A 20,040-nucleotide genomic window follows, 5' to 3' on the forward strand; every position below is an offset into this window, starting at 1 on the left:
ACTGAGCAGCCTCAAAGCTGGATGGTTTCACAGTGAGGCGGGCTCACCCTTCGCAAGGTGGATGGGCTTCACACTCTGCTGGGATCCCAGTCCACTTCAACGGGGCCTAGTCAAGATTTGTGGCAGCTGGAGGGCGTGGTATTTGTGGCACTTGTCTGTTCTCTTTCAACCTCTGGGGCAGGGAGGAGTTAGCTGTTTGAACTGGATTATCAGCCTTCAGCTCTTTAAACTGGACCTTCACCATCCATGCTCCAGAGAGCTCCTGGCCTTCCCATCTCAGACTGGGACTGAACTAGAGGTCACTCCAATTCTGAGGCTCCGGCTCCTGGCCGGCTTCTGGTTCCTCCGGCTCTCCGTGTGCAGGCGGCCACTTGGGACAGACTGCTCTAGCGAACCCTGACAAATACACCCTAATACTTACGTGTGTTATTCACCCGGTGAAAAGTCCTTTTCTCCTACGGTTCAATATATGCCACACGAAACAAAACAAAGAAAGACAAAGAAGCAGTTAAGGTTGTCAGCTGAGTCCAAAGACAGTGCTTTGTAAAAGCAAACAACTGTCACCGAATACGAGTACACAATCAAAGAGACCAAAAATTCCACAGTAAATATTGAGCTCTGTAGGAGAGGAACCACATGTCTGCCTGTCTGTCTCTCCATTTGTGGTACTGGGGAATGAACTCAGTGGTATTCTACCTCTGAGCTACACCACCAGTCCTATTTTATTTTTTATTTTGAAACAGGATCTTTTTAAGTTGTTAAAGTTGGTTTCAAATCTGCCATCCTTCTGTCTCAACCTCCCAAGTACTGAGATTACAGGTATGTGCCACCATGCCCAATGTATTTAATCTCTTTTGGTGTGTGTGTATGTGTGATGGCGGGGATGGAACCCAGAGGCTTTCTACCCTCGGGCTACACTCCCAGACATATTTTCTATTTTATTTGGAAACAGAGTCTTGCCAAGTTGCTGAGAGCCTCACTAAGTAGCTGAGCGAACCTGCACAATCCTCCTGTCTCAGCCTGTCAAGTGCTGGGATTACAAGCGTGTGTCACCACACCCGGCTCTATTTAATCTCTTTTAAGATACCACACCTGAAGTTCTGGTCCTTTAGGGGTGAATAAACCCTGAGTTATTTTTGTTTTGTTTCATTTTGCCATAAAGATATTAATGGCCTGAGGAAAAAATTCTCAATGGGAAAATAAAGAGAGTGTGGTCTAAGTGGAGACGTAGTAACATATGGCTGGAAAGTGCCACTTTGGGGCATCAGAGCACAGTGCTGGGGCCTAGGCTTCTGCCTGAGACAGAGCTGAGCTACATCGCTCTCCAGTCTGTGACCTTGAGCAGGCTGCTAACCTTTGTTTCTAGTTAAATATCAAAGACTGGTTTGCTTTGTGTTATTGTTTCAAAGAGCTAACATGGTACCGTGATACCATGTTCATATGTCAAACACACAAAGCTTAAGTGAACTGTTGAATGTACTCACTTGTGAAACCCAGATCCTAAACATCCTTCTTGCCCGAGAGAGAGTCCCAGGTCCCTTCCCAGGAGAACGCTCCCAGTCCAGTCCCTCTTCTCCCTCCGTTCCATTCTTTTACCTGCAATTTCTGTTATTTTTTTTTTCTTTTTGGTTGGTTAATTTTTGGGAGAGTCTAAGAAAGTGGGGGTTTGCTTGGGATTAGGTCATTTTAGAAATCCAGGGCAATTATTTTTATTCTATTTTTTTTTTTTTTTTTTTTTGGTAGTAGGAATTGAACCCAGAGGCATTCTACCTCCAAGTTACACCCCCAGCCCTATTTTATTTCTTATTTCGAAGCAGGGTCTCACTAGGTTGCCGAGAGCTTGCTAGGTTGCCAAGGGTGGCTTTGAACCTGCGCTCCTCCTGTCTCAGTTTCACAAGTCCTGGGATTACCGGAGTATGCCACTGCCCAGCTTCGCAACTTCTGCTCTGATTTGTCATCATAGCTCAATTTGGTTGGCTCTTAAACTTACAGAAATCATTAGTATGCATTCTCTTATATTGGATTTCTTTCACTCAACATAATTTTTGAGATTTCTGGGTTATTGCTTGTGAAGGTAGCGTCTTCCCCGGAGGACTATTCCACAATCTGTTTACCAATTCACCATGTTATAGACATTTGGGTTGCTTAATTAAAGGTGCAACTCATGTTCCGTAGGTGCCTTCCTATTTACACAATTTTTATTTCTTTTGGATAAACACCTGGGTGTGGTCATTGTTAACTGTGAGATTTTTGTTTTTTCTAATTCGATTGCCATGGGTGGCAAAGTACAGGAGCCCTCTTGTGAGATCTGTCCACTGGGGGACTTGCTGCAATCAGCATCAGAAGGAGAGCAGCATGTGATGATAGAGATAAAAACAAACGAAAGCAATGAACCCTGTTTTTTTTTTTTTTTTTTAACCAATGCACTTCTGTCTAATAGTAATAGCCAACATTTAGGTGGTGGTTCAAAAAATTTTATATATTCCTTAAGTCGTCCTCTGTAAAACCTTCTGAGATCGACCAAGCACGTGAACAGGAAGTTGGTAAGTTAAGGAATGAAGATGTCTCTTTTGTGTTGGATAGAACCTCAAATCTAGCTCCATACAAAGTTCAGATATTTCAATGAATTCTTCAATATTGTGAATAAAATCACAAATTCATCTCATTGTGGAAGGATTCTTAAAATTTTTTGAAATCAGTTTTTAGTAGTAATTATTTTTTGAAATATCTAAATAAATTAAAAGTGTTGTTTAAATGGCTTGTTGTCCTGAGCGCAAGATGATTTTCCTGAAGTTTAAGAGAATGCATGAAACTTGACTCTACTTCAGTCTGGAATTTTCTGGGAAGTGGGCGCCCTCTGGTGGAGCACTCGATAACTGCAGAAAGGCAGATGGAATCAGGTAGTATTCAGCATGTGGTACTCACCAAGGACCACACTAAACCCCAGATGAAGCCAGGTGTGGTGGTGCACGCTTGTCATCCCAGTACTTAGGAGGCTGAGAAAAGAGGACCACAGGTTTGCGGCCAGCCTCAGCTAAAATAGGCCCTATGCAACTAAGTAAGATCCTGTTTCAGAATAAAAAATAAAATAGGGCTGGGGGTGTTGCTCAAAGATAGAATATCCTGGATTCAATCTCTGGTGCCAGAAAAAAAAAAAAGAAACAAAAACAACAACAAAAACAGGAAAGTCTTGTAAGTGAATTAGAAAAGCAAACAAAACCTTAGTGAGTGTAGTCAACATAAAATCTTAGAATTTGAAAATGGCATCATTAAGGAGTAACTCTACTTTGCAGCTAAGAAATCCAAAGTTCAAAAAAGTTAAGTGTCTTGCCCTGAAGTCATAAAACATAGAAACCTGGGATGCTAGCTGGGTGTAGAGGTGTATACCATCGGCACTTGGGAGGCTGAGACAGGAGGATCACAGCTTCACCATCGACCTCAGCTACTTAATGAGGGCCTCATTTAGTAGTAAACACTCAGTAAGACCCTGCCTCCCAAGTGCTGAAATAACAGGTGTGTGCTATCATGCCCGCTTATATTCCTTCTTCGTGTTGATGGCTTTGAAATTGGTGGCACATTGTATTATAAAATAAATGGAATTAAGTAAAAGTGGATGGTAAAAAAAAAAAAAAGTCACTTTCGGAACAGAGAAAAGCCCATTTTTGCTTCTTCGGGGAAGCAGCCAGCATTAAGGGGGTAGGTGGTTGGATGGGAGTCACGGAGCTCTCCTAAGCACGCACGAGGCAAGCCTTCAATCGCTCTCTTTGTTTCTAAACTGGGCTCTGTGGCTCCCCCTCAGCATCCAGCTACACGGGGTCCAGGGACTTACTAATATTTTAGGGATGTGTGGTCACTGGCAAACATCTTCAAAAGATGTAATTTCCATCTGCTCAGCCACTTGGTGGTCCAAATCCAGAGCTGATGGGTGGGGCCCCTCTAAACCGTGCTGAGCCAGGACTGTGACTCTGGCCAGTCTGCTAAGGCTGCCTTTTCTTTTTTCTTTTTCTTTTTCTTTTTTTTTTTTTACAAGGAGATCAAAAGCCCAAATGTTATGAAACCTATCAAGTGGAATTAACGGGAGAGCTCTGACAGTCAGGACAGCATCATCCTCAGAGAGGGAATGAATGATAACAGTGGAATTACATTTTTACACAGCTTCTAATGCACTGCCAAGATTTCCACCTGCATATTTTAAATCCTTTAAACCTTGTAATAAAAGAGGCAGCACAGATCTCATTTGTCTATTTAAAAAAGAAGAAACCAGCTGAGCCTGGTAGTGCATGCTTGCAATCCCAGTACTTGGGAGGCTGAGACAGGAGGATCGCAGATTCAAAGCCAGCCTCAGCAGCTTGGTGAGGCTCTCAGCAACTTAGTGAGACCCTGTTTCTAAATAAAATGCAAAATCGGTCTGGGGGTATAGCCCAGAGGTAGAAGGTCTCTGAGTTCCATCCCCAGTATCACAAAACAAAACAAAACAAAACAAAACATAGATTCAGTATTTCACCCAATGTTATCTGGCATGTCAGAGGAAGAGGTAGGATGTGGCCTTGTGTTTCCCAATTTCTTAAAATGTCAGATTTAGGAAGTGTAACTCACAATGAAATTAGCTACCAGTTCTGACAAACTTATACAATTGTGTAACCACCAACACAATCAACATAGGAGACATTCCCATCACCCCTAAAAGTGTCCTCTTGTCTTAGAGTTAACCCCAACCCCTGGTCTGTGGCAACCACTCATCTGGATTCTATGACTATAGCTTGGTTTCTTCTAATTTATTTATTTATTTTTGCAAGTCTGGGAATGGAACCCAGGGGGATTCGACCTCTGAGCTACACCCCCAGCCCTATTTTTTATTCTTTATTTTGAAACAGGGTCTCACTGAGTTGCAGAGGACCTCACTAAGTAGCTGAGGCTGTCCACGAACCACGATCCTCCAGTCTCAGCCTCTCGAATGCTGGGATTACAAGCGTGGGCCACCACTTCTGGCTTCCTCTAGTATTTAAAAGTAGAACCACACGGTATGGATTTGTATCTGGCTTCTTAGAGCACTGGGCGGTGTTTCATGGTGGCAGGATTCCCCTGTGTACTCTAGTCTACTAGGATTCTCCTGTGACCTAGGCACATGCCACAAACCTTATTCATCTACTTACTTGCTAACTCACCTTTGTTCCGAAATTTACTCAAGTGCTGATGGACAGCTGCTTCCTCGTGATGCTTACCTCTGTCTAGCTCCAAAGGCAGGGATGCTGGGCCACGGCTGCTGGGCCAAAAGGGCCTCAGGCACAGAGAAGGCACTCCATAAAAATGTTATGGATGAACATCAGATGGTTAAACCACGATCGCACACATGTGGCAGACAATATGTCGGCCTAGAGAGTCAACCAAGCACGGAGACTAGCTGGGAAGAGAAATAGATCATTAACTTAGTACTCTGTTTAGATATTTTTCAGGTTCTGGGCACTATACTGAATTTCTTCAAGCTCAGTCTTTCATAAAGTGAGGGCAATGATTCTTGTGTGAGTGTTATAAAAATTACGTGAGATAGCCTATACAAAGGCAGTTTACACAGTTCTGCCATATAATAGGTGCTTAATAAGTCATCTGGTTGTAATAATTGCAAATCATACCACACACACACACACGCACACACACACACACACACACACACACATATGGATTGAACCAAGGGGCACTGTACCTCTGAGCTATGCCCATAGCCCTATTTTATATTTTAGTTTGAAACAGAATCACTTTGGCTAAGTTGCTGAGGCTGTCCTCAAACCTGGGATCCTCCTGTCTCAGTTTCCCAAGTATTGGAATTAAAAGTGTGTGTCACCATACCTGGCTAATAAATTCTATTATTATAAGAAGAAATACCACTCAAGGTAAGGAACTTGATAGGAAATTTCCAAACCACCATTCCTAGAAATTCCACTTAAAAACAATAGCATGGTTAGCTTGCTTCTTTCCCTAGTTTATAAAGCCATTTCATCCATCCATCCATCCATCCACCCATCCACCCATTCATCCATCCATCCACTCATCCATCCATCCATCCATCCATCCATCCATCCATCATCCATCCACCCATCCATCCATCCATCCATCCATCCATCCATCCATCCATCCATTCGCGGCATCATTGCCAGCATATTTATGCTAAGCTGTCCTCATTAGCGTGATAGGTGATACTGTTTTAGAAAGTGGCTACCACTGTAGTCTTCCCAGTCCTCCTCTTGGTGAGGAGAAGATAAACTTATAGAAAAAAGTTTGATTCTACATGTGAATATATAAACTGATCTGATACTAATTCAGAAAGTCTCCTTTGCTAGTCTATTAACTTTAATCGATTGCCCTGCGAATTTTCAATAATTCCCACCCAGAGGGCGTCATATTACCTTACCCTTGTTACTTCAACCCAGACGCCTGTTGAAGAGACAGATGGTGCGCGTGGCCCTGAACAGCACCCTTGGCTATGCAATACAAGAAATCAGCTGTACCAAAACCCATTCTGTGGTTATCAAAGGGAAGAGATTAGCAATGCCATGTGTTTTCTAAGGGAGACAAGCTTCCTGTTCTCTGGATTGAATTACTTGTTGGACTTCATGATCATCTTGTTTCCATGAATAATAATGTCTTTCCTAGAACAAAAAGAATCTCCAAAGCAAGTCCCACCCAAAGTTCTTCCTCTGGCACCATCTCTCTCTGAAGCATTTCCTCAGCCTGTGCGTCCCGTGCCCCACACCCCAGCCTGTAGTCATGGCGCTGCGCCCAATGACTAAGGCTGTTTCCCTCCTTAAGACACTCGAGGGTCCAAGAATCCTCAAATGACCAGGATGTTCTTTATGTCTAACAATTAAGTGTTCCTTGTGCAATTTAAGCCTGTTTTCTTGTACCCAATCTAAGACCTCTTCTGCCTTAGAACCAGGCTTCTGAGACGAGCCCAGCCCAGTTGTATCTTTCCTTCCTCTCATTCATCCCACATGTTCAGACACTGTGGTCCAGCAGGGCCTCCTGGGTAGTGATTACCTTGTCATTGGTAGAAGTTAAAGATTCTTCCAGGGAAGAGCTGCAGGACTCTCAGCCGGTGACTCCAATTGGGATACTTCACAAGGGTTGAATCTCAGGAAGAACGCTGGCAAGAGCTGAAAGAATCTGCCCTCTGGGTCTTTCCTACACTGGATGGACGGGCAGCAGTTAGTCCCATGGGTCCCCAAAACTGAAACTGAACCCACTGAACACCCAGCTGCAGCTGAAGAACAACTTAGCACCCACTGCAGCGCCCAGTGAGTAAGAGATTCCCCTTGGCTCTGCAAGCTGGACACTGGGATTGGTCTTTGCACAGCTCAAAAGGAAGTTACCTATAGGGGTCTCACAGTTTTTCATATGGAAATCGCTCCAAGCTTGTTAAAATACAGGTCCTCAGCTGGTCATGGTGGCTCACACTTGTAATCCCAGCATTTGGGAGGCTGAGACAGGAGGATCGCAGTTCACAGACAGCCTCAGGTACTTAGTGAGGCCCTTTGCAACCCAGTAAGACCCTGTTTCAAAATAAAGAATAAAAAACAGACTGGGGGTGCATCTTGGAGGGAGAATGCCCTGGGTTCCATCCCCAGTACTGGAAAAAAGAAATGCAGGTCCTCAAACCACAGCCCAGGGAGGCTGTTTGGAAAAGCATTCTGAAGTAGATTCCAGGTAGACAATCTCTCCAATTATTCTTTTCAAATTTTTCCAATTCTTTTTTCCTCAACTCATGCCTGCCATTACCTTTAGATTTTCTTAGAAAAGAGAGCCGGAGGGGAGCTGTTCATAACCACTAGCAGAACAGAAGCATCTGTTTGACACAAGTTCCCTGAATCCCTGTTCATCAAGGTGTATTCCAGGGTACTAATATCATTTATTTTTATTTTTTTGTGGTACAGGGAGTGGAACCCAAGGGCTTTTCTACCTCTGGGCTATCCTCCCAGACCTATTTTACACTGTATTTGGAAGCAGGGTCTCACTAAGTTGCTGAGGGCCTCACTCAATAGCTGAGGCTGGCTGCGAACCTGTGTGATCCTCCTGTCTCCGCCTCCCAAGCGCGGGGATTACAAGCGTGCGCCACCACGCCCGGCTTACTAACATCATTTAAACTGCAGATTCCTGGGGCCTCGTCAGAACTGAATTAGGATTTCCAAATTCCAGACTCTGGAATCTACCTTCACAAGCGTTTTAGGGGATTTTGAAGAACTCTATCTTGGGACCTGTTTTCTTAGAGACCGAATCTTAGTAAATGGTTGGTGACGGAACCCTGCAAAGCCTGGGACCCTCACACTGTGGCTGAACTGTGGAGGCCGCACCTGGCCGCAGGGGCAAGTTTTAGGTAGAAAGACACTGCTTTTCGGTGGCATTTTAAGAGAAGGGGCCTGGGTTTGTGTAACCTGGGAAGAGTTCCTTTAATCTGTCTGTGTCTTGGTGTCTTAATGGGGATATTAGTAGCGCCTGCTTGGTGGGATTGTTGTGAGACTTGATTAAGTAGTTACACTTTCTGTCCTGAGGTCAGTTCCTGACCCACCCTGAGTACTAGGTACCTGTGTCTTGCTGCTGCTGCTGCTTTTTAATTTTTTCTTCTTTTTAGTGAGAACTGTTTTTTTTTTGTTTGTTTGTTTTTACTTTTTATTGGTGCATTGTAGTCATACATCTTAACGGAGTACAAGATGGTGGAGGCACACACGCACACATCACTCATTTAGCGCTTCCCCGATTCCCACCCCATCTCCTCCCTCCTTCTCATGTTCGCTCAGTGATTGACTTTGGCATGTTTGTGACCGTACATCATGTACATTAAGGACTTTCCTTCTTCCCCTCTCCCGTCCCCCTCAGTTAGGCAGCCTTATTTGCTCATCTATGGTGTCGCTTTCTTCCTCTAGAGTTCCTCCTATGACCCATTTTCTCCCGAGCTCCCACACATTAGGGGAGCATCTGATTTCTTATTTTTTGTGACTGACTAATCTCACTTATCATAATGTCCTCCAGTTCCATCCATTTCCCTGTAAATGACGTATTTGTGTTTTTCTTTACGGCTGAGTAAAATTCCATTGTGTACATATCCCACAGTTTTGTGATCCATCCATCTGTTGATGGACATCTTGGCTGGTTCCATAGTTTGGCAATGGCGAATTGCGCGGCTATGAACATAGATCCGTGTGCATTATTGGTGATACCATCTCAACCTCCACCATCTAGGGGGTTCATTCCCTAAAACCCCAGGAGTCAGCACACGATAACCCTTTGCCTATGTTTGTAAAGGGAGTTTTTATTGGACACACACAGCTTTGCTTAATCACTACCTTCCTGTACTGTCTAGAACTGTAGTTTTCCTGCAACGACAGAGTTAATGGTTACAGCAGGGACCATGTGGCCTCTGCAGCGTGAAACCTTTCCTCTCTGACTTTTTATAGAGTTGCTGACTCTTACGGTACACACCTGGGAGGAACCACAAGGCCCCCGTGTTAGAGGTTATGGCCTGAGAGGCCTCTGGCTTGGATATGACACAGGGGTGGGGGTGGGGGGGTCACAGTTCCCCACCTGCCCAAGGTCTTCCCCCTATAGCCTTCACGCCACTTTCTCAGCTGGTGGGTCAGGGAATCATCCTCACTGAGATCAAAGCAAGCCCCTCCATCTCACACTTTTAGAGCAAATCGTATTTTGCAGGTTTTCACCTAGTAGGATAGCGAATTGCCTACTGTGTGCTCGGCCCTTGGGGCGGATAGAGCAAAGAAGGCATGGACGATGCCCGCAGGCCACATCATTTACTGTTTAACTGCAAAACCATAAACCCTTCGCAGCAAGGACCTAGGGCTCCAGCCTCCCTAGCCACCAGAGTACCATGAAGAAGTGCTGAGAATTGCAAAGCTCGGATAACTAATTAACGCCTGCAATCAAGGTTGTAAAAAGGAAACCACCAGGGCCAGTTTTGCCGCCTGGAGGCCTGTAGGGGTGAACCAGGAGGGGCTGGCTATCTTCTTGCTTGAAAGAGCTGCAGTTTACTAAGTGATCCATGTGCTGCCTGCACCTGTTGCTTACGGATTTATCTCCCTGAGTTCCAAGGAAGTAGACATCACCACCTATTTTACACCTGGGAAGCAGATGCTCTCACGTGGCCGTGGCCGGGTCAATGGCAGGGGTGAGATTCTGATCCCTGTCCATCCGTCTCCAACACCTTCCTTAGAGTATGTGTTCAGATATGTTTAAGGGGAAGAGACAGCTGAAAGCACATCTGGCCAGAAGCAAGGGACGGTGGGGAGAATTGAATAGCCCAGGATTGCAGGCTTGGAATTCAAACTCTATGAAAGGGGTTTCCTAGAGTGCCCTCCCGAACCAACAGCAATTGCTTTTTTTTTTTTTTTTCACTTAAAAATAACAGATCTCTCCAAAATCAGCAAATATTGGCTTTCATCATAACTGTTCGGAATTTGAAAAAATTAAATAATATATTTAAGAACTAAAAAAATCAACTGGAAGCCAGGCGTGGTGGCACACGATTGCAATCCCAGCATTCGGGAGGCTGAGACCAGAGAATTGCGGTTCGCGGACAGCCTCGGCCACTTAGTGAGGCCCTCTGCAACTCAGTGAGACCCGGTTTCAAAATACAGAAGAAAAAACAGGGCAGGGGGTGTAGCTCAGATGTCGAATGCTCCTGGGTTCCATCCCTAGACCTGCAAATAAAATAAAATAAAATAAAATATAAAATAGATAAATAAATAATCAACTGGGTCTTCTTCCCTGACAGAAATGATTATTCTAAGCAAGTTGATGGTTATATGATCTTCAGTTTCTCCTTACCCATTTTTTTTTCTTTTTTTGGTACTGAGTTTCTTTTTTTTCTTTCTTTTTTCTTTTTCTTTTTTATTTTTGGGGGTCTGAGATGGAACCAGAGGCATTTGACCTCCGAGCTACACCTCCTGCCCAATTTTTTATTCTTTATTTTGAAAGAGGGTCTCACTGAGTTGCAGAGGGCCTAAGTAGCTGAGGCTGTCTGCAAACTGCGATCCTTCTGTCTCAGCCTCCCGAAAGCTGGGATTACAAGCGTGCGCCACCAAGCCCGGCTAGGTACTGAGCTTTGAAGCCAGGGGCATTCTAACTCTGAGCTACACTCCCAGACCTTTTCGTTTATTTTTATTTTGAAACCGGTAAGTGGCTGAGGGCCTCCCTGAATTGCTGAGGCTAGCCTCAACCTGCCATCCTCCTGTCTCCGCATCCCAGGTACTGGGATTCGACAAGAATGTACCACTATGCCTGGTTTCCTTGCCCACTTTTTTTTTTTTTTTTAAACGGCATAGATTGCATTTACTGACTCACTTGTTTTTAACAAGTTCGGGTTCTTTTGAAGTCTATTAGTGGCTTCCGGCAGGGTCATGGCCCCTTGATGGCTTCACCACAAATGGCTTTGGTAACATGAAAGTTGGTCACCAGCCTCTTCTGCCCGCGAGAAACTGGCCCCGGCAGACATAAGTGCCGTCTCACATCTCTGGCTCCTGGACCGGTCCTGTGGCAGGAAATGCTTCTGGACCTCGAAGAATATTCTGATACCAAGCATCGCACACCTTGTGCATGCAAGAGTAGAAGAGCATAGCTCTCCTGAGACACTGGGCTGGGGCAGGTGGCATGAGGCTGAAAATCTTTTTATATGTTTTCTGGTCCTTTGAGTTTTCTTATTTATTTATTTATTTATTTATTTAGCAGTACTGGGGACAGAACCCAGGGGCATTCTCCCTCCAACTACACCCCCAGCCCTATTTTTTATTCTTTATTTGGAAACAGGGTCTCACTGAGTTGCAAAGGGCCTCACTAAGTAGTTGAGGTTGTCCGTGAACCGTGAGCCTCCTGTCTCAGCCTCCCGAATGCTGGGATGATAAGTGTGTGCCACTATGCCCGGCTTGAGTTTTCTTCTTCTTCTTTTGTTTTTTGTGGTACTGGGGATAGAACCCTTCTACCTCCGGGCTACACTCCCAGACCTATTTTATATTTTTATTTGGAAACAGGGTCTCTTAAGCCAGCGCGTCTGGCTTCGAACCTGTGCGATCCTCCTGTCTCATCTCCCAAGCACGGGGATTACAAGCGTGCGCCACCACGCCCGGCAAGTTTTCTTCTTTTTAAGTTTCTTATTTATATTTTACCCATTTTCTTAGATAATTTTTTTCTTTTCCTTTATTGTTTTTGGGGAGTTTCTTATACTTCCTAGATACTTATTTTTTTCAGCTGCATGCAGTATCAATGTTTTCTTACATTTTAATTGTGCTGTTGCAGAGTTATTATAAAAAGATTAGATATTGATGAAGTCAAAATTATTACTTTTTATGATTTCTAGGTTATTTTTTGTTTAAACAATCTTCCCTTGACTCAAGATTAAGAGTATTTTCCTTTTCAAAGAAATCTACATCTTTATCTAGAGTTTATTTTTGTGAATAGTGTGGGGTAAAAATTAGATTTATTCCTGATATTGAAATGCTACTTTTTCAGGACTATTTTTAAAGATACCACACATTCCCTGTTGAATTTTTGGTTGAATATATGAATGCCCCCTACATGTTTGCATTTGTTTTTTGTGTGTGGGGTTACTATTTCTTGTGGGGATTATTCAACCCAGGGGCTTTCTAACTCTGAGCTACAGGTCTTTTTAATTTTTATTTTGAAACAGGGTCTCACTAACTTGTTGAGAGTCTCGCTAAGATACTGAAGCTGGCCTCAAACCTGCCACCTCCTGCCTCAGCCTCCCAAGTACCGGGATTGCAGGCATGTGTCCCTGTGCTCAGCCGTTTGTATCTACTTTGATAGCCTCTCTTCCATTCTGTATACTCAGAAATCTTTCTTTGGGGCATTATCACATTTTTGAATTACCAAAGCCTTAAAAATTTCTTTATATTTGCATAAGTGTTCGTTTTTCTATTCTCCTTTTCAAAAATTTTTTTTTATTCTCGGATGCTTACCTTTTTATGCAAATTTCAAACACAGTTTGACAGCTTGGCAGATTCATTTTTATTGAAACGACATTGGATAGATACAGAGAGAGAAGAATATGGAGAGAGAGAGAGAGAGAGAGAGAGAGAGAGAGAGAGAGGCAGAGACAGAGAGACAGAGAGTTATGGCTTTCTTATGTCCTTCAATAATTACTTTATGCAATTTCCATAAAACTGATTCATCTTTTGCTAAGATTCAAGTACATTATAATCACTATAGAGATTATTTTTATTCCATTGTGAAGAGTATGCTATATAAAATATTATATGCTCATTCCAGTACTACTTTTTAAAACATTTTCCTGAGTTTCTGGTGTGTGTGCTTTTTTTTTCTTTTCTTTTTTTTTTTTTTTTTTTTTGGTGGTACTGGGGTTCCTGGAAGCCCTTCTATCTCCGGGCTACACTCCCAGACCTATTTTTTTTTTTTTGGAAACAGGGTCTCTTAAGCCAGCGAGGCTGGCTTCGAACCTGCGCGATCCTCCTGTCTCTGCCTCCCAAGCGCGGGGATTACAAGCGTGCGCCACCACGCCCGGCGTGTGTGTGCTTTTAAGGCAGACTTAGTCTCTGCCTTTGAGAGGGTCAGTGACTCTCGGACAACCTTTTTCAACACTACAGTATATATGGAAGGGTCAAAGTTTCTAACAAGACGGTCAGGGCAAGGTCCAAGAGGCACATATAACAAGTTGTCTTTGCTAAAATCACTTCATTTGCAACAATGGTTTGGACGGGAGCTGCTCGTGCTCTCTGTTTTACCTTGCTTTTGGCCCACGTAGCAGCTGTGTCGGTAAGTAGAGTCCCGCTCCTCTGGATATTTGGGGGGGAAAAATCAACTCTGTATAAATGATCAATTTTTTGTATGCTTACTTTCTTTCAGATCAAGCATCTTTCTAATGAAAACGGTAAGGATCAATTGAAATGCATAGTGTCTCTGGGCTTCTCTTTGGTTCAGCAAGATTAATAACACTGTCCCTCCCGCCCATCTTTAACAGCACAGGACGCAGATTTGGGTGAACAGAAGGACATTTCAGAAATCAACTTAGGTGGGTTCAATTTCTGCATTTTTAATGTTTTAAAACCATTTAAAAGCAAATGATACAGTTGGTGAAAAGCACTTATTCTCACAGTACTGTATTGTGTAACTTGTAGGGAGATGTGTTCATTGGTACTTTTTTGGGATTCCTGGTTTCTGAAAAATGTCAGTGTGCCCCCCAAAAGATCAGATTTTCTCAGAGATAGTGTTTTCTGTTATAAATAATTTGGGTTTTTTTTTTTTCAGCTTCTATTTTGAAAAAAAAAAAGGGTGATTATTCTTCTTGCTATGAGGAAAGCTATAAAGAAACAGGCCACCATTAATATTAAAAAAATTTTTTTTGGTGGTACTGGAAGTGGAATCCAGGGGCTTTTCTACCTCCGGGCTATACTCCCAGACCTATTTTATATTTTATTTGGAGACAGGGTCTCACTGAGTTGCTGAGAGCCTCACTAAGTAGCGGAGGCTGGCTTCGAACCTGCGGGATCCTCCGGTCTCAGCCTCCCAAGCGCGGGGATTACAAGTGTGCACTACCACGCCTGGCCAGAGTTATATTTAGCAGAGAAAAGATCCCATCTTGCTTAGTGGCCCATCATACGTATTAGTTTTTGTCCCTCTTTTATGCAGTGGTTGTCTCTCTCTCTCATCTCTCTTTCCTCTCTCTGCATCTTGCTTCTGAAATGAGAGAGAATTCTTTACACTTCAGTGTCCTTGGTCAGAAGTGGTGGAAGCAGCTCTGTGTGCAATCATAAGTACCTCCGCATTTGCCCAACCTTTCATTTCCAGCCAGTTGTGTCTTTATTTGCTCTACCTTTTTTTTTTTTTTCTCTTCAATACTGGAGATTGAACTCAGGGACATTCTGCTCCAAGCTACACCCCCAGCCCTATTTTTTATTCTTTATTTTGAAACAGGGTCTCATTCAGTTGCGTAGGGCCTCACTAAGTAGCTGAGGCTGGCCTCGAAACTGCAATCCTCTTCTCTCACCCTCCCAAGTACTGAGATTACAAGCGTGTGCCACCATGCCCGGCTTATATTGGCCCAACGCAAAGCTGCTTTTGCAGGAGGACACGGCGAGCTGCTCATGGACAGGGCGACTCGCCTGAGATCAGAGGCTGCAGAAATGACACTCGCCTCCCCGTCTCCTGACTCGTGTCTCAATAGCTCAATGCTCTTTGACGTCAAATCTTAAAACATCCCTACCTAAGGGCTAAAGTTTCCAAGGCTTTGCTCCATCCACAGAGATGGCATTTAATCGGAGGAGCCGGAGAATGACTGTGTGGGCAGGAGCAAGAGTTCAATATGGCAAATGCAACCTCTCCTCCCAGATTAATGGGGACTGTGTAAATGGGTCCCCAGACTTCAGAACCAGGCACCAAATATCTCTCCTTAGAGCAGACTGTATGTCAGGGGGTATGCAATTCAGAGGATCTACTATCATGCAAAATGGCTGGGATTAGAATTGGAATTTTTCCTAATCTCTCCCTTCCTTCCTTCCTTCCTTCCTTCCTTCCTTCCTTCCTTCCTTCCTTCCTTCCTTCCTTCCTTCCCTCCCCTCTCTCTTTCTCTTTCTTTCTTTCTTTCTTTCTTTCTTTCTTTCTTTCTTTCTTTCTTTCTTTCTTTCTCTTTTTGCAGCACTGGAGATTGAGCCTGGGGCATTCTACCTCCTAGCTATACCCCCGGCCTTATTTTTTATTCTTTATTTTGAAACTGGATCTCACTAAGCTGCGGAGGGCCTCACTAAGTAGCTGAGGCTGTCTGCGAACCGCGATCCCCCTATCTCAGCCTCCCCAATGCTGGGATTACAAGCGAGTGCCACCACGTCCGGGTCAGACCAGGTTTTAGGGGAGTCAAACACCCTTGGCTAAATGGGGCCTCTGCTACCCCGTGAGGCTATGAGGTCTTGGTGGTTGCCCTCTGGAGAGGTTTCCCAGCAGTCAGTCAGGGATTCTCCTCCGACTGAAATACAATCCACTGATTCTGTCTAAAGTTGTTTGCGTTTTACGGGGAGGGCCGCCTGTCACAGGAGAATGCTGATAAGAAGCAACATTCTTCTAGAGTTTTCCCATAAGGATCTTTCCCTTTAAGACTCTTATTTCCAGAAGCACTCTGAAGCCAAGATTAATCAATGCCAGCCGTGGGAGTCTACTGTGTTAGGTACTGGACAGCAGGTGTTGGGGGACACAATTTTGAATGGGTCTGGAGCTGCTGCATTCCCCTGCTCTTCCGTAGCACAAAGGTGGCACCTCAGGCTTGGTTTTGAAAAGTACCATCATTTTGTCATGGCTGAGAGCGGAGCGTTTTATTTACCTGGACAGAAGCAGAATAGCACAAAGGGTCCCGAGTGGCAAGTCCCATGGCCACCGACTAGCTCCTGTATTACCTGTCTCTGGGCTTCGTGATGAGACGGTTACAGTCAATGATCAATGGGATTCCTTCTACCTTCCGTCCCAGATGTTTGAACAAGGTCTTGTACCAAAGTTGAAAAGACGATATGATGATGTGTGCCAGTTCTCTGGATAGTCACATGGGCTCAGTTTAAGGGATTTTTTGCACTGGTTCAAAAAAATGTTCTACTACATAAAGGTTATGATTCAAGGTTTATAATGGCTTTTTTGGTTAATTTTATTGGGAGAGATGCCTTTTAATGATGTTAATTTAAATATTCTTCTTCTTTTTGTAATCCACATCTAGCTGCAGGATTGAACCTCTTTCAAGGGGACATTCTTCTGCCAGTAAGTACCAGGGCATGATAATGTGCTTCAGGACCGTTGTGTCACTGGGGGAGCCGGCTATGCTCTGCCGCAGCTCCGGGGAGGGCGCCGTGCAGGACGAGAAACTTCTCAGCTCTCCCCATGTCCGCAGGGACTTCCACTGACAAACACAGAGAGGACACTTTAGGAACACCAAAGGGCTGCCTTTATTAATTAATTAATTAATTTATTTATTTATTTTGCACTACTGGGGATGGAACCCAGGGACATTCTACCTCTGAGCTCCACCCCCAGCCCTATTTTTTAGTCTTTCTTTTGAAACAGGGTCTCGCTGAGTTGCAAAGGGCCTCACTAAGTAGCTGAGGCTGTCCTCGAACTTCAATCCTCCGGTCTCAGCTTCCCAAATGCTGGGGTTACAAGCGTGTGCCATAAGGCCCGGCTTCCATCGCTTTTATAAGAAAGGCCAACCAGTGTCTTATTTGAGTTGCTTGGTCCGTGTCCTTGTGGCGGGAGGGCTTAGTGGAGGAGGAGGAGGTCAAGGTGACCTTGAGCCAGAGGAGGCTGCCCAACATCTTTGCTTGGTTTTCACAGAACTCCAGGAATGCCTTGAGAGACCCGACCGCCAGGTGGACGTTCCCCATTCCTTACATTCTGGCTGATAATTTGGGTAATATATATCCTTCTTAACTGGGAGCTTCTGGTCTGACTCCCCCCCTCCTCCTCTTCCTCTTCCTCTTCATTCATTTTAAACTGGGAGTTACTACTGATGGATAACAGGATTTCCCAGTGTGCATCCTTTTTTCTCTACCAGGAAAAAAAAGATATGACATTACATCAAAACCAAGTTTGCTTAGCCAATCTGAGACAAAATAGCAAAGAATTAAAATTAGCCTGGGTGGTACTCGCTTGAAATCACAGTACTTGGGAGGCTGAGACAGGAGGATGGCAGGTTCGTGGACAGCCTCAGCTACTTAGTGAGGCCCACTGCAACTCAGTGAGACCTTGTTTCAAAATAAAGAATAAAAAATAGGACTGGGGGTGGAGCTCAGAGATAGAATGCCCCTGGGTTCCATCCCCAGTACCAAAAAAAAAAAAAATTACAGACACATTAAAAATGTTAATAAGCTGGGCATGGTGGCACATGCTTGTAATCCCTGCGCTTGGGAGGTGGAGACAGGAGGATCATGTAGGTTCGAAGCCAGCCATGCTGGCTTAAGAGATCCTGTTTCCAAATATAAAAGTATAAAAAATAGGTCTGGGAGTGTAAGCTGGAGGTAGAAAGGTTTCCAAGAACCCCAGTACCACCAAAAAAAAAAATGTTAATAAAACCATGAACAACATCAAGAACAAAAGCATGAGGTCAAATTTGGCATTATGGCAGTGGAAAATTTGCTCTTTTAAATCTGTGTGTGTGTGTGTGTGTGTGTGTGTGTGTGTGTGTGTGACGTTGAAGTTGAACCCAAGAGCATTTTACCCCTGAGATATCCCTTTTTAAATTTTATTTTAAAATAGTCTCACTAAATTGTTGAGGACCTTGCTAAGGTACTGAGGCTGACCATAAACCTGTAATCCTCCAGTCTCAGCCTCAAAATGTATACTTTAAATAGTTTGTTTAGGTGAACCTGAACAGCCTATGAGGATGCTATTTTATTTATTTTGATGGTACTGGGGTTCCTGGAAACTCTTCTACCTCCGAGCTACACTCCCAGACTTATTTTGTACTTTTTTATTTTTGGAAACAGGGTCTCTGAGGCCAGAGCCGCTGGCTTTGAACCTGCGCGATCCTCCTGTCTCCGCTCCCCAAGCGTGGGGATTACAAGTGTGTGCCACCACGCCCGGAGATACTATTCTTGATATCATTGTCTTCCCTTTTTGTTGCAAGGGAAACATACCACCCTTTTGAGAAATACAGTGTATATTTAACACGTGTGAGGGCCTTTTTCCTCATCATTATACACTTTTTTTTCTTTTTCTTGAGGATATGTCTAGGTTACATCTTACTCCGTGTTAGAAGTAATAATCAGTAGAAATAAATCAGTGCTAGAAGCTGCGTGCGGGCATTGGCTGACCCTCAAGTAGCTGACTGACAGCTGAGCATCCTCGAGACTCCAATTGTATGAGGCTCATCCTTTATAGGAGGGCAGATGGGGAAGATAAGAGAAGAGGGGGCGAACCTGCCTCAGCCTGCTGCCCTGAGCGGCTCCGTCTCTCAGAAGATGCACTGTGTTTCAATATTTCCCATCACCCTTGTCAGTGTTCCCTCTACTTCCCTTCTTAGAGAACAGCTAGATAGAAGTAAATATGGTTGTCCTGCTATTTACTGGGAAATTGAGTTATTTTTCTCTGGTGTTTGCCAGCATTCTTGCAAATTCACAGTGTCAATATTAATTGGAGCATGGCCGGGCGTGGTGGCGCACGCTCCTAATCCCAGCATTTGGGAGGCGAAGACTGGAGGATTGTGGTTCGTGGACAGTCTCAGCTACTTAGCGAGGCCCTTTGCAACTCAGTGAGACTCTGTTTCAAAATTAAAAAGACTAGCCGGGCATGGTGGCGCACGCTTGTAATCCCCACAAGCGTGGGAGACGGAGACAGGAGGATTGCGTTGGTTCAAAGCCAGCCTTACTGGCTTAGGAGACCCTGTTTCAAAAAAAAAAAAAAAAAAGGGAATGTAGCCCAGAGGTAGAAGGGTTTCCAGGGACCCCAGTACCACCAAATAAATAAATAAATAAATAAAATACAAAATTAAAAAATTAAAAATTAAAAAGACTAAAAAATTAGGCCTGAGGGTGTAGCTTGTAGGTAGAATTCCCCTAGGTTCCATCCCCAGTATTGCCAAATAAATAAAATTATTGGAGCATGGTTTTAGAAACACCAGCTTTGAAAGTGATCCCTTCCCGTTTTCCCCTGTTTATCACACCTGCACCACCCTGTCCCGGGCCAGACCATGTGCTCTGTATAGTCGTAGTCTATGGAACCTTCACCGTGCCTCTGTGATGGATCAAAAGAGACCCCTGAGGATCTTGGTAACCTCCAGGGTAGTCAGGGTTGGGGCCTGAGATTCTGGGGATCTCACAGCCCCCAGCATGTGATGCTGAGACCGTCATTCTGCAGGCCGACCATGACTTGAGTAGCAAAGTCTCCCCAGCTACAGGGTGGGTCAATATTAATAGAGAACAAGATTAGAGACAGGAAATAAACCTGAGATAAGATCTCAGCAGTGAAGATATAGCAACAGCTTTCTTGTAACATCGTAAGAAGGGTATCTTTAGTGGTAAAAATAAAGTTCAGACTCACCCT

General features: G+C 44.2%; 1 protein-coding gene across 1 annotated transcript in view; it reads left to right on the forward strand.

Annotated features, from left to right (window-relative positions):
• Window positions 1–13,716: 13,716 nt before the first annotated feature.
• MEP1A (meprin A subunit alpha) overlaps window positions 13,717–20,040 on the forward strand; it is a gene marked incomplete at both ends in the record, with an annotated part of 31,075 nt that continues 24,751 nt past the window's right edge. Inside the window, 5 exons of the mRNA XM_080700050.1 lie at window positions 13,717–13,785; window positions 13,876–13,900; window positions 13,991–14,041; window positions 16,724–16,764; window positions 17,335–17,410. Coding sequence (XP_080556176.1) covers window positions 13,717–13,785; window positions 13,876–13,900; window positions 13,991–14,041; window positions 16,724–16,764; window positions 17,335–17,410 — 262 coding nt within the window. The remainder of the gene's footprint in view (window positions 13,786–13,875; window positions 13,901–13,990; window positions 14,042–16,723; window positions 16,765–17,334; window positions 17,411–20,040) is intronic.

This window comes from Muscardinus avellanarius (assembly GCF_963383645.1).
Source record: "Muscardinus avellanarius genome assembly, chromosome: 8".
In the NCBI taxonomy this organism is placed as follows: Eukaryota; Metazoa; Chordata; class Mammalia; order Rodentia; family Gliridae; genus Muscardinus; species Muscardinus avellanarius.